The sequence below is a fragment of the Adiantum capillus-veneris genome, unplaced genomic scaffold, assembly GCF_014529385.1.
Source record: "Adiantum capillus-veneris isolate H3 unplaced genomic scaffold, ASM1452938v2 Hic_scaffold_491, whole genome shotgun sequence".
Classification (NCBI taxonomy): domain Eukaryota; kingdom Viridiplantae; phylum Streptophyta; class Polypodiopsida; order Polypodiales; family Pteridaceae; genus Adiantum; species Adiantum capillus-veneris.
In genome coordinates, this window is record NW_028221566.1 from 10,562 (window position 1) to 28,054 (window position 17,493).

General features: G+C 44.4%; 1 protein-coding gene across 2 annotated transcripts; it reads left to right on the top strand.

Moving 5' to 3' along the window:
- Nucleotides 1-297: 297 nt before the first annotated feature.
- On the top strand, nt 298-13,496 carry LOC147416763 (potassium channel AKT6-like). 2 transcript variants are annotated; one of them, XM_086508075.1, is made up of 7 exons: nt 298-413; nt 489-521; nt 798-983; nt 1,128-1,322; nt 1,413-1,488; nt 12,209-12,835; nt 12,922-13,496. In XM_086508075.1, the coding sequence occupies exons 1-7, from the start codon at nt 324-326 to the stop codon at nt 13,101-13,103; spliced, it is 1,389 nt and encodes a 462-aa protein (XP_086364201.1). In that variant the 5' UTR covers nt 298-323; the 3' UTR covers nt 13,104-13,496. The 2 variants fall into 2 exon arrangements, with proteins under 2 accessions (XP_086364201.1, XP_086364202.1); XM_086508076.1 differs by having other exon boundaries at nt 315-413; nt 489-727; nt 12,922-13,494.
- The last annotated feature ends 3,997 nt before the right edge of the window (nt 13,497-17,493 follow it).

The window sequence follows — 17,493 nt, forward strand, 5'->3', positions numbered from 1 at the left end:
CCACCAGTGTGGTGATTTCCTCCCCCCATTTCCTGATTTAGCTTTCATTGTACATATCTTGTCTTTTCATTGGGAGAGTCTCCCCACATGTTGATGTAGCAGTCTCACAGGGGCAGTTTTTCTTAACTAATGGAAGGATCTTTTTTCTTGGGAAAAAAAAAAGGTAGAGTCAGTTTGCTGAAACCGCTTCAAGACATGGGACTAGCTCAAGACCACCTTTTGTAGACATTTCCGGCCAGGCATTTTTATTGAGAGAGCTTTAGACCAATTGGAATGTAGTTTTGCTAACAGTTGAAAATATTCTTTAATTTCAGGTTACAGAAATGAAGCCAGAATATTTTCCTCCAAGAGAAGACATAATACTTGTCAATGAGGCCCCAACAGAGTTCTATATATTGGTCTCAGGGATGGTGGTAAGCTAAGATTGTCATTTTTACTGATCTGAATTTGGTAGGAGCAGGTCTCATTATTGGTAATTTCACGTGCAGGATCTTCTTGTCATCAGAGATGGTATGGAGAAGGTAAAGCGAGATTTCTCCAGTGGCTTAGATAGTTCTAATACTAGATTCTGTTTCTGCATACAAAGCGGGATTAACTTTACTACTGTTGCAAAGAGGAGATCTTCCCTTTAAGAGCTTTCACAGCTGAGTTTTGAAAGCTCAGTTTATGACCCTTTTCTTTGGTTTGGATAAAGTCTTTTCCAATGGGATATTGCTGACACTTCAGTGTATGTTCACAATTTGGTCTAGCTCCTCTGTATTGTATGAAGAACTCACTACACTGAAATCTCTTCTCAGGTTGTGGACTTTGCAAAGGCTGGTGATCTTGTGGGTGAGATAGGTGTTGTATGCTTCAAACCACAGCCATTTACAATGCGCACAAGAAAGCTTTCCCATTTGATGAGGATTGATAGGACTAAGTTCATCAACATCATAAATGCAAATGTGGCTGATGGACAGATAGTGGGCAACAATCTTTTTCAGGTAGTTTTCTCTGTATAAAGGTCTTCAGTTACTTTCATTTACTTTCATCTAGTATATAGGGTGCTTAGTTGTTAAAATAACTAGTAACAATTTACTTAGGTTGCATAAATGAGAAGTTTATGATGAACAATTCTGTTTGAACAGCATTTACGGGAGTCTAGTAATGGATACATCTGTAAAATTGCTGCAGAGCTCGAGTCTGCACTGGCTAGTGGTGTGTCTGGGATAACCATGAGCCCCGGATTTATAGCTTCAAAAGGAGAAACACAGCTCTTGAAGCTAATGTTGATGAAAGGAATGGATCCAAACACGTTAGACTCTAGCCACCAAACTCCCTTGGTAAGCTATACATTACTTTGTCACCATTCGAATTTGTGTTGGCCTTGACATGATCATGGGTTTCCAAAACTTCTTTTCAGCTTGCTGCAGCATATTGCAGCTGCTAATGGATTTCTCGAATGTGCTCGGCTCCTCCTTGAGTATGGTGCAGATCCAAACATTGCAGGCATGTGCAAGTTTTGATTTTGTTAAAAGAAAAAAACACAAATGCACTTTCATGCTTCAATTTGGGAGTGAAGGAGATAAGGTGACATTCATGAAGAAGATGGTGATACTACAAGGCCTCCCTGGGAGCTTCATCTATGTGGATGATCACCTCACAAAGCTCCAAGTGGAACATATAAAAGCTTGCATGCACCAAATCATGCAAGCCCAGCAACGGGGTTAAAAGGCCTTTACAGAGATGGGCAAGTCTGCCTTGATGACAGACTGGTTGCATAGGGATTCATGGCCAATGAGACAGAGGACACACCTTTGGAGCTCGCATTTGCAGTGTGGAATTCTGATGGTTCCTTATAGACGCACCCCGGACGGTTGGAAGAGGTGATGGAGGCAAGGATATCATCCTACTGACAGAGACACACGAGAGTCAGGAGAGAGGCCCTCCCTACGTTGAGGGGCTTCGAGTGGGAGTCCACACATCAGAACGTCACACAACAACATGGCTCTTCCAGGTGATGGAGGGCAAGGATATCATCCTACTGACAGAGACACACTATTGTTGGGAGAGAGGCCTTCCCTACAAGTAGGGCTTCCAGTGGAGTCGGCATATCGGAGCGTCACACGACGGCATGGCTCTCCTAGAGGATCTGGTGTTATTGTGATACTATTCAGACGAGAGCTGCAGGATAGGGTGAGTGCAGCGAGCAGAGTTGAGGAGGCCAGATACATGTGGCTGAGGATACGATTGTCGGACACACAGGAACCCACATTACTCTATGCCACTTCCCCTCCAAGGGGTCCATGTACGCTTGACCTAGGATGGACAACCAGGTAGATGAGGGAGGAGATGGGGGAAAAGACATTGGAGGAGAGAGAGATGACTGGGATAAAGGAGGGCCAATAGACACAGTCACTGTACTCTATACTGTGGATCAGACTTACCTATGCATCATGTCTTCACCTACAATGGCATGGCGCAGTAACCGGTATCAAGGGCAATCACATGCTTTTGGAAGGGAGGCACTGGGGGAGGGAGCATAGTAGACTATCATAGGGTCTGCTTCGGCCATGCATTTACTTCGTTCTTTCCTCTCGCCTCTTGTCCCATAGATGCGGACCATATGTAACTGGACCTCTCTATGGCCATTGACTTCCGACCAGCCACACCCACACCACAATCATAGCACACCATTATCCATTTCACACATGAGCTAGAGTTTATGTACAAATATCATCTCATCTCAGAGAGGGCTTGCTCCACATCAATCCTTCGGCACCCCTATCGGCACACACTATCTACACCCCTAACAGTAGTGGAACTATGCCCCAAAACAGGTGGCATGATGAGTGCAAACAATTATTAGACACAGCGTCGCACAAGCAGCGAAGTTGAGGTTGCTTATTGTCAAGTTTTTTATCTTTGTTTTGCCTCTTCTAGGTGGTTCATAGTAGTATTCATTTCTAGTAATTAGCTTACATTAGGATTAAAAATTTGTTCCTTTAGAAGTTGTTGTGTGGAGTATGATTTCTAGGATTAAGTCTTTGAGATTCCTTATCCTTGTTAGTTTAAAGTTGAGTACTTGTTTCAAGTTGTAGTCAAATGAGCTTCTTTAACATATTTTTCTTGAGCCTTTCCTAAAAGCATTTTTAAGTGAATAATGGCTTGTTTCATCTAGTTTTGGTTAGTACTCAAATAAAGTGATTTAACGTGCCATGTGTGAGGGGTTACCTGAGACTTGGAGGTTGTCTACTATTGTGCCTATCTTCAAGGCATGTGATCCTACAGAGCCTAGGAATTACCGCACTATTATGGTTGGGCACACATTGGCATGGTTGTATGCATCCATTCTTGAGCAGCAGTTGAGTAATTGTGGCAGAGGGTGAGGGTGTACAGGCAAAGGGCCAGGCCAATTTTAGGAGGGATGTGCCATTGGTCAGATACGGACATCCTCACATCAGCTGGAGATTGAGACTGGTAGATTCATAGGTATACCAACAGACAGCGGGATATGCCACTTAAGCCAGCTAGAGCCAGAGATAGAGCTACATTACTTATGTCATTGCACAGTGTACTATGAGATTCGGGGCCGTTTCCACTGCTTATTCAGAGAGGGTTTCGGTCCTTTCTCTAGGGTCATGAGTTATGAGGATCAGAGATGTTTTGGGCTATATCCTACTTGAGTTACACAGATATAGAGACACTTTACTGGGGAGCTAGAGACAGACAGTTCCAAAGATAGATTACAGATTTCTTTTCACTAGATATGGGACAGCCAGAGGAGCAGCCATCACGGCAGAGCTCGGCCCACACTAATTCGACCACTACCGGCACTCTCATCAACCGAGCACTTGAGCTACGGAGATCCATGCAGCCACGATTGAGGAAAGGAGCTACACAGCATCGACAAAGACTACAGCAGAGGATTCGAGCCATGCTCTCTCAACATCTAGAGTGCATATGAGGATGGATTCTAATAGTAGTAGTAGTAGTAGTAGTATTTTGGTTCTAGTTCTTTTGTACCCAGACATGGTATCAGATTCACTATTTTCTAACAGATTGGTCTCATAAGTCATTTTGGCCTTTTGAAGACGTTAATACAACATTTCATTTCATTTCTCTCTCTCTCTCTCTCTCTCTCTCTCTCTCTCTCTCTCTCTCTCACACACACACACACACACACACACACACACACACAAACAACTTTCTTGGGAGGGTTCCTGTGATGCTAAATTTTATCTTGCTCTTCTTCTTCTTCTTCTTTTTCTCTCTCTAGGTCATTATTCTTGCAGTCAATAGTTCAAATATTTATCATTAATCCTTAGGTAGACCCTCACACATGACACAATTGAACAGAACTACAAGAACCTCTACCAGCATATCTCATGTATAAAGTGCTCTGCTACTAGACCATCGTAGAGGGGCATGGCTCAAGAGGATCTGGAAAGGGTGTTTGTCCAAGGATTGTATATAAGGATGTCGCATACTGACCTCACTCATAGGGAGAAGTATCACTAGGGGAGGGGAGTGCTCATGCAAGAAAGGCCATGCCTCTCCTGATTCTCTACTCAAAAACAACTGATATAAGTCTCGCTTTATCTGAGCCAGGAACGCTCGCTTCTTCCGTCACACAAGGTGCCGGAAGGCTATTGGAGACTGTCTGTGATTAAAGACCCCTAGGAGAAGGTCCCTCTGAAGTTGTGCTCTCGTCTCTCTATACTCCTCGTCATACCAACTGTTTTGAGGCATGCTCCCAAAACGGCATCTCTGATCAGACCAAGTGTGTGGGTATCCTTTGTTGTTGCATCATGCAATGTCTTAGTTAGTAAGGTGGTGATCTCCTCCATAGAGAGTCCTGGCTTGGCTGCTATACATAGACGATTATAGATCTCCTCTATATAAATAGAATCATTTTTTGGTGTAAATTTATAGCGGGTATGTGTCCTCCTTCCTGACACCTGGGTTCTACTGTACTGAAAAGAGACGGAAAGTGTCAAGAGAGTGTGGTCCACTGCTACACCCATTGGTTTGGGTCCTTTGTGAAATCGTGAATGCAGGAGATGAAGCTCGGGTGTGCCATGACATGGTCCATTGTGCTGGCCCCACGCTGTGAGAGAGAAATGAAATGAAATGTTATGTTAACGTCTTCAAAAGGCAAGAGTGACCTATGAGAGCAAAAAGTTACAAGTGGTGAATCTGATACAATGTTGGAGTACAAAAAAGAGTACAAAGAACTGAAATCGGAAGACGGAGCCGGGGGGGGGGGGGGGGGGGGGTGTGAGAGAGCTGATACAATGGGTGATACAAATCAACAGAGGTAGGTGGATCAAACTCAAGAGGAGATCCCTCGTCGGTCGCCGTCGAATCTTATCAATATCCTCCATGGTCAGTACTTTGACTCGGCATCTTGCATGTCGAGCTAGAGTGATCTGGATCCTCTACTGCAGCCTCCGTCGATGTTGTGAGGCCCCCCAGAGTCGTGGGCACGTGGATCTCCCTAGCTCAATCTCTTAATCAATCAATGTACCTCTGGTGTGGGTGAGATCTAAAATCGGTTGTGACAACTGCTTCTCTGGCTGCCCACTGGCTGGCGTAAAGAAATGTGTGATCTGCCTCTGAGACTGGCTCTCCCCTGATGTCCTCAGCAAGCTCTCTCTATATCTGTGCAGCTTGAGTAAAAAAAATCCGAGACATCTCTAGTCCTCGTATCTTATGACTCTAGAAAGTGGTCCAAAACCTTCTCTGAAGAGACAATGGAAGCGGTCTTGTATCTCATAGTACATCAGGCAATGACATATGTAGTGGAGGTCTGGCTCTGGCTCTATACGACATATCATGACCTTTGCTGGTACTCCTGAAAATTTGCCAGTCTCGATCTGAAGTTGATGCGAGGATGTGCATATCTGGCCAATAGCACATCGTATCGCATGAGATAAGTGTGTATCCATGTATCCGGGCGGCCTAGTCAAAAACCCGTCCTCCATGAGTTGGAGAAGATGCTCTCTATAGAAAGCCATCTTCGTACCCAACTCCTATGTCGGTTGTATCCATGTGCTCTTGTTATCTAGCTGAATCAGATCCTGACGTATGAGTCTAGTGATCTGTGTTCGTGTGAGAGATAGGGAGGGTGCATCCAAGGAGTACTGGAATATGGGCAATCTATCCATGTTGAAACCATGTAACTAAAACCATGATGTCATTTGCCCATACCAGCATGTTGTATCACCTTGCAACGCTAGCAATCGAGATGACTCTAGGGTCAGCCGAGCATATCTGTCTCTAGGAGGTCCCATAAGCTGTGCATAAATGATATTGATCTAGTAAGTGCCTCGACCACCGGCGCGGGGGGGGGGGGGGGGGGGGGGGGGGGGGGGGGTGGATTGAGGCCTTATCCCGAACCATCCAAGAAATCATAGACTAAAGGCCTCTCCATACATCTCCATCATCAGTGCTACCACATCTGCCATGGTGAGAGAGAGAGAGAGAGAGAGAGAGTGAAATGAAATGATATATTAACGTCTACAAAAGGCCAAAATGACCTATGAGACCAACTGATTACAATGATGAGTCTAGTACCAAGTCTGGGTACAAACAAAGAAAACTACAAACAAAGAACTGATAGGAGTGCTACCGACTCCTATGGGTGGCTGGTAGGCTGAGCAATGGTATCATGCCATAAGGGTACAAAGTGGGGATAAGTGTCACCATGATACAATATAGCAGTAGCATGAAGCCTATCCTGATCGACACTCTGGGTGTCCTGCTAGAATCCTGTGGATCCTCTGCCGCAATCTCCGCCGGTGTTGCATGGCTCCATTCCTCAGTTGCGGTCGTCTCGATCTCCCTAACTCTATAGCTCGATCAATGAGAGTACCGTTGGTGTGTGTATGGATGGGAACCGAGCTCTGTGGTGGTGGTGTCCCCTCTGCCTCTGTGGTACTCAGACTGAAGAAATCTGAGATGCGTCTCTGGGGATGTCTCTGTCTATGCCCTCTCAATAGAGAGTCTCTATGTCTTTGTATCTCAAGTAGAAATAATCCGAGACATCTCTGATCCTGATATCTCATGACTCTATCTAACGAGTCAAAACCATCTCTGAATAAACAATGAAAGCGTCCCCGTATCTCATAGTAGACTGTGCAGTGACATATGTAGTGAAACTCTGTCTCTGGCTCTGCATGGCATAACTGACATATCCTACTGTCTGTTGGTATGCCTCTGAATCTACCTATCTCAATCCCAAGCTGGTGTGAAGATGTGCGAATCTGGCCTATGGCACATCGTAACCCATGAGATAGATGTGTGTCCATGTAGCTGGGCCGTGTGATGGCTCTATCCATGTCCTCCTGCTATCAAGCTGGATAAGATCCTGATGAATGAGTCTAGTAATCTCCATCCATGTAAGAGCCAAAGATGGTGCATCAAGAGAATATTGGAAAGGGGGCAGCCTGCCCATGTTGAAACCATGCCTCTGAAACCATGAGCTCATCTGTGCATACCAACATGATGTATCTCCCTGTAATGCAAGTTGTCTGGATGATTCAAGAGCAAGCCTAGCATACCTGTCCCTGGTGGTGTCCCATAAGTTGTGTACAAATGATACTGATCTGGTGAGTGCCTCAACCTCCATAGGTGGGGCAGCCAGCTCCGCTCGTATGATGTCATGTGGAACAGAGGCCTTGGCTCTAATCAGCCTAGAAATCATAGATATCAAGGGTCTCTCCATATTACTCCATCCAGCACTGTCAACAGAGGGTCCCCAAACCTGAACCCCGTAGTGCATAACTGAAGCGACCGAAGTGTCGAAAAGCCAAAGCTTTGTTCAAGGTTCCTGGAACTGAACCTGCGAACAAATCCTCTCTAAACCACCTAGGGCTGCATAGGCACGAGTCAATCTAGTGTCTGCTGCCACTTTCGGTGTGAACCTCGGTCCACTAGAGACCACACCAAGATATGTGTATGCATCAGTGTACTTCATATTGTCCTGACCATATGTGAATGTAGGTATTGATCTTCTAACCCACTGTGGCGTGGTATTAAATACCATGACCTTGGTTTTACCAAGGTTGACAGACAATCCAGTATCCCCTGCAAAACTATGCAATGCGTCCAAATGTCTCTGCATACCCTCTAGTGAGTCTGATATCAACACAATATCGTCAGCATAGAATAAAAGATGGGATCCATGTCCCTGCAAGCTGAGCACCTCTATCTCCTCCTCTGTCAATATAATCAGAGACCTCATCAACATACATACCAAATAAAGTAGAGGACAATGGGCATCCCTGTTTCACTCCATGTGCGTACATGACCCATCACTTAACTGTACAATGCCATAATCCCCCATATCAGCTCTGTGGGGTACCCCCAATTCCATAAGTCGGCGCATCAATCTGGCCCTCGGTACTGTGTCAAAAAGCTTTGCGGAAGTCCACAAAGCTGCAATATATACGTCTACCATGTGCTCGACCCTCCTCAATGATAGCTCTGAGTGTAAAGACATGATCCAGTGTGGAGAAATCCCTCTTGAAACCAGCCTGCCCAGGTGCCCGTATGCCCATAATCTCTGCCCAACTACTCAGCCTATGCTCAAGGATGGATGCATACAACCGTGCCAATGTGTGTCCTACCATGATAGTACGGTAATTCCCCAGCACTGTGGGGTCTGCTGGCTTGAAGATAGGTACAATAGTAGATAATCTCCAAGACTCGGGAAAGCCCTCACACATGACACGGTTGAATAACCGTGTAAGCACCTCTACCAACAAGTCCCCAGCATGTATAATGTGCTCTGGTACCAAACCCTCATGATCCTATGCCCGTCTGGTCTTCATCCTATCAATGGCCTCCGAACATGGTAGTGGTGGCTGTCCGGGTACAGTATATAAAGATGCTGCATACTGCCCCCATATCTCTCTGTAGAAGTAATCACTGGTGGGGGAGACTGCTCATGGAATAGACGCCAAGCCTCTCTTGAATCTCTACTGAGGAAGAGCTGATATAAATCTTGCTCCATCTGGACCAAGAAAGCTCGCTTCTTCCGTCGCACTAGTCGTCGTGTAGCAATACGTGACTGTCTATAGGTGATCACTCCCAATGCAAGCTCCCGCTGTATCTGAGCTCTCCTCTGTCGACACTCCTCATCATACCAACAACTGTTCTGAGGCATGTGCCTAAAACGACGTCTCTGACCAGGCTGAGTGTGTGGGTATGCCTCTGTCGCTGCCCCATGTAATGTCACTGTGAGCATAGATGTGATCTCCTCCACTGTGTATACTGGCTCTGATGTGCATAAAAGCCTACATGTCTCCTCTACATAACTAAGTCCGTCTCTGGTGTAAAAGTATAGCATGGATGTCTACCACCCCGTGAGGCCTGAGATGTATTGTACTCAAAGGAGAGAGAGAGAGAGAGAGAGAGAGAGAGAGAGAGAGAGAGAGAGAGATGAAATGAAATGAAATTTATATTAACGTCTTCAAAAGGCCAAAATGACCTATGAGACCAATCTGTTACAAAATGGTGAATCTAGTTCCATGTCTGGGTACAATAGAACTAGATACTACTACTAGAATCCATCCTCATTTGCACTCTGGATATTGAGAGAGTATGGCTTGAATCATCTGTTGTAGTCTCCGTCGATGCTGTGTAGCCCCTCTCCTCAATCATGGCCGTCTGGATCTCCGTAGCTCCAGTGCTCGGTAGATGAGAGTGCCGGTAGTGGCCGAATGAGTGTGGGCCGAGCCCTGCAATGATGATTGCTCCTCTGTCTGTCCCATATCTAGTGAAAAGAAATCTATAATTTGTCTTTGGGACTGTCTCTATCTCTCTTCAGTAAAGTGTCTTTATATCTGTGTAACTTAAGTAGATATAGCCCAAGACATCTCTGATCGTCATAATTCATGACCCTAGAGAAAGGACCGAAACCCTCTCTGAATAAGCAATGGAAACAGCCCCGTATCTGATAGTACAATGTGCAATGACATATGTAATGTAGCTCTGTCTCTGGCTCTAACTGGCATAAGTGGCATATCCTGTTGTCTACTGGTATCCCTCTGAATCTACCTGTCTCAATCTCCAGCTGATGTGAGGATGTGCGTATCTGACCAATGGCACACCGCAAACCATGAGACATATGTGTGTCCATGTAGCTGGGTCGAATCACAAACCCATCTCCTATGAGGTGGAGAAGATGCTCTCTATAGAAACCACTATGGTGTGGTGTTAAACACCATAACCTTGGTTTTACCAAGGTTTACAGACAATCCACTATCCTCTGCAAATTTGTGTAATGCATCGAAACGTAGCTACATACCCTCTGGTGAGTCAGAGATCAACACAATATCATCAGCATATAACAACAATGGGATCCACTTCCCTGCTAGCTGGGCACCTCTATCACCCTCTCTGTCAATGTAATCAGACACCTCATCAACATACATACCAAATAGAGTAAGAGACAATGGGCAACACTGTTCACCCCAATGGTGGAGTGAACTAAATCAGATATCCCCTTCAGAGTGCGTACATGTCCCATGATTGATTTGTATAGAGCCATAATCCCCCAAAGCAACACTATGGGCACCCCCATCTTCTGCAGTCTACAAGTCTCACTCCATCTGGGCCAAGTAAGCTCGTTTCTTCCGTCACACAAGGCATCGGGAAGCAATCCGAGATTGTTTGTAAGTGATGACTCCTAAAAGAAGATCCCTCTGAAGCTGGGCTCTCTCATCTCTCTGCACTCCTCATCATTCCAACTATTATGGGGCATGCCCCCAGAATATCGCCTCCGACCCGGTTGAGTGTGTGGGTGTGCCTCTGATGTTGCACCATGCAGTGTCTCAGTCAGTAAAGTGGTGCACTCCTCCACTGAGAGGCCAGGACCAGCTGTGCATAGACGGCTATAGATCTCCTCTGTATAAACTGAGTCAATCTCTGGTGTAAATGTATAACGGGTATGTGACCTACCTCCTGATGTCTAGGCTGTACTATACTGAAATGAAACAGAAAATGTCAAAAGTGCATGATCCACTGCTACGCCCATTAGTTTGGCTCCCACTATGAAATCCTAAATACAAGGAATAAAGCTCGGTTGTGCCATAACATAGTCCACTGTACTGGCCCCGTCTCTGTGTGGAAAGCATGTGAAACCGGCTGCTCCAGGAAATCGCTGTAAGCCATTAAGTATGGCTAACCCATGTGCAGTCGTCATCTCCGTGAGGTATCTCCCATACTCTGTCTACTCTCTGTCATGTGAGCATCTGTCTAGCCCCAACTCACCCACATCCAGCTCTCTAAGCATCTCATCTGAAGTGTCGTCGAAGACTGTCTGAGAGTTTCCCGTTCGGGCATTGAAGTCCCCTAGGAGGATGATATCACCATCCCTAGAAAACTCCCATATATCATCATCTAGTATAGAGAAAGGCGACTGTCCTCTAGATGCAGTATATACTGACGTACTGGGGGGAAGTAACATATGGCAATGTATAGAAATCGGCCTGTGTCAGCTCTAAGACTCACCCACATGTATCTAGCATGATCATCTCTCCGTACAATATGTAGTAGTGGCTGGAACTCCTCCCTAAATAGCACTACTACTAACTTGAACCTCTACTCCCATGCTCAGATCTCGCGACTGTCTTGTGGGCTATCTCCCATCTGTATCCCACCACATGTGGCATAAGCTGTCTGGGGGCCTGATGCGTCTCTGAGAAGGAAACAATGTCCCTATCTCTGAAATTGTCCTCAAAGGCACCAACATCCAACCTCATAGATCCATTACAATTCCAAGTAGCCATCTTCAGTGTGGTCCCATAGGTCTCACACCGTCATGTAGAGCGCCGCTCTACATTCACCACCCAACCATTTCTGTAAAAGGCTATCTTTCCCTTCTCCCTTGCCACCATAATCTCTAGCATTACCTCTCTCATATGCGCAAGCTATGAGAGAGTGAGATCATCACCGAGAAAAATAACTGTCTTCTTGAGAGTAGGCCTCTTTCTCAAGAATTCCTTCTTCTCTTCCAAGGAGGAGAAGCATAGTATGAGATCTCTCCCTTTCGAAGATTCTCCCGGGCCATCACTCTTCTTGCCCACTCTCCATGCCTTTGTGTGTGAAGGCTTGTCCACCCCCATCATGGATGTGAGGCGTAGAGAGAGAGGTGTAAATGTCAGTTATTTTTTGTTTCGACTACAACTTTAATTACTGTGTTTCTATAAAATAACTGCAGATGATGAAAATAGTGTTCCTCTATTCAAAGCAATAAATGAGCACCGCAAGTCATTGGCCAGGTTGCTGTGGGAACATGGTGCATATTTGCCGGTGAAAGCACAAGGGGATTACCTTTGTGCTGCTGCAGAGAGGGGTGATGCTGAAGTTTTGCAGAGCCTCTTAAACTACGGAGCGGATGTAAACTTGGGAAACTTGGAGGGTACAACTGCTCTTCACGTGGCTGTAGAGGCAGGTTGGACAGAGGCAGCCAAACTTCTTGTGTCTTATGGGGCGAAGGTGGAGCAATGTAACCACAATGGACTTACACCTGTTGATGTTGCAAGGCAGGGAGGCCAGAAAGAGTTAGTGCAGCTGCTGGAAAATCCTCCCACGGTCTTGATGTCATCCAAACCATTGCCAAAGAGAGACTCCAAAACAACTGCGGATCAAAGGAATGAGCCACGCAGTGCCTGGCCCCGTAATGCAGGCTTCAAGCAGCTTCCCACTAGCAAGGGGTCACTCCCATTCTGTGCCAGAATAACTGTACATCCTTACCATCCCAGGGGATTAGAATCAAACATCAATAAGTCTCGCAAGTTTCTCATGCCTCTTCCAGAAACTTGGGACACCCTGCTCAAGAATTTGAGTTAGTATCTTTGCATTTCCCTGTATTTATATTGGTTCACAATTTAAACTGCTCATATTGTCATTCTTTGCCGCATCTGCGTGCAGATGAGAAGCTTGGGTACTTGCCTGCGAAGGTTTTCGATCAAGATGCTGCAGAAATTGACATCATCAGCGTGATAAGAGATGGTGATATCATCTATGCTGCTGGGGAAGAGGAGCTTAGCAAGTTGCGACGACCTTCCAGCCCACAACAAATACGACAACTGAAGAAAGATGCGAAGAAATGAGTACAATTCATGGCCTCTTATATAATGGCCATGCCATGATTCTTATGTTAATATACCTTCTTGAAACTCATTTCAGCAATCCAATTGGTTCAAACATCGCATTGTATAGTGATCACATGCAGTGTATGAACAGCACAATGGACATGGACACTTACTCACTAGAGAAAAGCTTCATAATCAAGTATGTCCCATGCTTTCCTAGACATATTTCATCCTTTACAATTGTAGACAGACATCATTCTTTACAAATGCAATTGATGGCCCAACCTAATAAAGGGTAGTCATTGTTTATTTATTATTTGCAGAATCCTTTTGGTTTTTCCCATTAAGCACAATCAAATGCATTGTTGCAGCCCATAATGAGATGAGCTCACTTTGATGTTTCATATGCGCAAAGGAAATGGTTGAGAAATATTTTGAGGTGCTCATAGTGAGTTCAAGATGTTTTATATGATGTAAAACAGGTCGAGTATTTTTGTCTGTGTTTACTTCTTCTCAACATTTGGACTGGCGCTCATGCCCGTCAATCCCGTCATCCACCTCGTCACTGGTGTGTTATTTAGTCTCGTGGACAGCCTCCTTGTAGTAGGAGCTTTTCATTGAAACTGTACCACTCATTCAAAGAAGCCTTCTTGCAAGTATTTTAGCTCTTTTTTGCAGAAGCAGATTCTAATCTCTCTCTCTCTCTCTCTCTCTCTCTCTCCCCCCTAGACTGACGAGAGCTTATGTAGCCTTGGGAGGATTGGAGAGGATGTGTTCACAGGTTCAGTTTCAGGAACCTTGAACAAAGCTTTGGCTTTTTGACACTAGTGGCTTCAGCAATGCTTTATGGAGTTCAGACATGGGGACCCTCAGTGGACCACCATGGCAGATCTGGTAGCACTAATGGATAGATATGTATGGAGAGGCATGTAGTCTCTATGATTTCTTGAATGATTCAGGCTAAGGCCTCAGTGCCACATGAGATTATTCCGCCTGGCCCCCCTCTCGTGGTCGAGGCACTTACTAGATCAGTATCCTTCATGCATAGTTTATGGGACCTCCCTAGAGACAGATATGCTCAGCTAGCCCTTGAGTCATCCCGACAGCTAGCGCTACAGTATCCTTCACGCATAGTTTATGGGACCTCCTTAGAGACAAATATGCTCGGCCAGCCATCCCGACAGCTAGCGCTATAGGGGGATACAGCATGTTGGTATGGGTAGATGACATCATGGTTTCAGCATGGATAGTCTGCCTCTGTTCCAATACTTCTTGGATGCACCCTCCCTATATCTCACACGAACAAAGATCACTAGGCTCATACATCATGATCTGATTCAGCTAGATACCAAAAGCACATGGATACAGCTGACTCGGGAGTTGGGCTTTCTATAGAGAGCATCTTCTCCAACTCACAGAGGATGGATATATGATCGGACCTGCTTATATGGACACTCATGTATCCCATGGGATACGATGTGCTATTGGTCAAATCCACACATCATCGCGTTAGTTAGAGATTGAGACTGGCAGATATAGAAGAGTACCAGCAAAGGCCAGGATTTGTCAATTGTGTCATATAGAGCTAGAGTTACATCACATATGTCATTGTCCGGTATACTATGAGATACGAGTCCGCTTTCATTGTCTATTCAGAGAGGGCTTTGAACCACTGGCTACTGAGTCAGGACATGTCTGGATTAAAGATGCCTCGGGTTGTTTTTGCTAGAGCTCCGCAGACACAGGGAGAGTCTCTTGAGGAGATCAGGCAGTGGGAGGCATTCACTGAGGGAGATCACTAACTTCTTTAGAGCAGAGACTCAGCAGTCAGATGAGCAAGCTTCACAGCAAACTTGAGAGCCCAGCTATACCAGAGGTATATTAGTTGACAAAGCCATTGAGCTTGAGAGAGCTAGATGCCCACGTCTTTGAGGGTGACCACGACATCGACGTAGGCTCCATCAGAGAATCGGGACTATTCTAGCACGACATGGGAAACGTCCAGTACGACTATTTATAGAGGCAGACATGACGATGCTCTTCAGCAACCGATGCAATACATTCTTGGACAACGCCCGATGCCAAGCATTCTCCTAAGACATTGATGATGATGATGATGATTTTAGTTTTTACTTCCCTTCATATTTATTTTGTACCGAGACATTGTATGAGATCCACCAAGATTGTATTAGTTTGATCTCATTAGTCATTTTGGCCTTTTGAAGACATTTAATATAACATTTCATTTCATTCATCTCTCTCTCTCTCTCTCTCTCTCTCTCTCTCTCTCTCTCTCTCTCTCTCTCTCTCTCTCTCCACACATACATTGATTAATGGAATGCATACACTCTCGGCAAGATGAGTCTAAGAATCTAATCCCAAAATAAAATCACCAGGGAAGCTGATTGACTCAAGGAAATGATAATGGTAGTTAGCATTTGGAATGATCAGATATTAAGTAATTCATAGTAATTAATCGATACGCAAACCCTCCCAGTGGCATGACAAAACTATGTTGCTCTTCCAAGGCATTCTTTCTATTGGAAGTGGGCCATCCCCCCCCCCCCCAAAATTTATATATATATATATATATATATATATATATAATCATGGAATAAATAAATAAAATCATGAAGAGTATCTCATAAAGTGACTCATGAGTAAACCTGCCCTCTACCTTGCATGCTCTCCCTTGTCATTTTCCTTTCAGAGGGCAGTCTATGTTGTGCATCATATAAGGTGACTACTTGCATCAAGAGTAGACGTGCTCTCTCTCCACTCCTCTATTGATATTCCCTTATGTTATCAAAGTTATCCCATAGAGTCTCCTAATTAATATCCTTCCTTTTAGGGTCAACCTTAATTTGGTTCCAATATGATGTAACAAAATGTTTGCATTTGAAAAAAGTTACGAATAAACGTCTTTATTTTAAGGACATGGAGATTCTAATCACTTAATTTCTGTGTGATTTGAGTATTTTGAGAATTGATTGATGCTACAGAGAGGGTACTATGTTCAATAGTTGGTTGAAATGCTTGAGCAAAATTTCAAGCTTGGCATGTGGCTTGGAGCCTCATAAAGGTGTGCAGGTGAACCTCCCATCTCTGCAAATAGAAATCCTATCAAATGCTTAAGCATACACATCTATATCTCTGCCTTGTTACAGTTTTTGGAGTAAACATGTGATCAACCATGTAAGTGCATGCAAGCAAAAACATAGACCACATTCATTAAAAGAATTAGCAACTTGTATCCCAATTTTGTGAGTAGGCATGTAAAAAATATGTAGCTTTTTATGTATGTGAATGCTTGATGCTATCCAACCATGCTTTTTATGTATGTGAATGCTTGATGCTATCCAACCATGCTTTTTATGTATGTGAATGCTTGATGCTATCCAACCATGCTTTTTATGTATGTGAATGCTTGATGCTATCCAACCATTACTTCATCCATTGCTTTGTTGCCAATGAGAGATCACCAATTAGGCGTCTCCATAGCTCAGACCTCCAATCAACTACCTCAAACCTTGTTCCTATAGCCGTGTAGGCTAGAGATTGGCTAAATAGTCTCATCCTATGGATTACCTTGCTACCTAGGTCCCCAAAGGGTGTTATCTCCCATAGGACCCATGTTTTGATATCTCACAAAGGGTGTAATCATATGTGGAAGTAGCACTAGAGAATTGATATCTTTGATGCAATGGCTTGATGACGAAATAGAAGCAGGTGATTCATAGAGATATGAAGTGCTCAAGTAGTGAAATTGGTAATTAGAGAGGAGTTGTCGATGCTTTGATTAGCAAAGTGTGCACATGCATGCGCGTGCGCGTGCGCGTTATACACAAGATTATCTCTCTACCATTCTCTATTCGAGATGCTCACTTTTTCATTGTAGTAGGATTAGAGTAGATGAGAAAGAATGTCAAGTAAGGACCACGGTAGAATCCTGTGTGTGTGTGTGTGTGTGTGTGTGTGTGTGTGTGTGTGTGTGTGTGTGTGTGTGTGTTGTTGTTGTTGTTGTTTTTGTATTAAACTTAATACATATACACAAAAGAACATAACGTTTAAAAGACAATTTTGTGTGTGTGTGTGTGTGTGTGTGTGTGTGTGTGTGTGTGTGTGTGTGTGTGTGTGTGTGTGTGCCCGCGCGTGCGCGTGTTGTTGTTGTATTAAACTTAATACATATACACAAAAGAACATAACGTTTAAAAGACAACTGGTTTTAGATAACTAGGCAGAGATTTAGATTCAATCATAAATTCACTTTTGTACAATATAATAAGAATGAGGCATCATTCCAATGATTCTATACAAAAGAAATAGAGTTATGGAGATCATTTAGGTTGAATAGCAAGGATATTCAAAGTCGGACAGCAGCTAAGCAAAAATACCTTTAAGTAAAGAT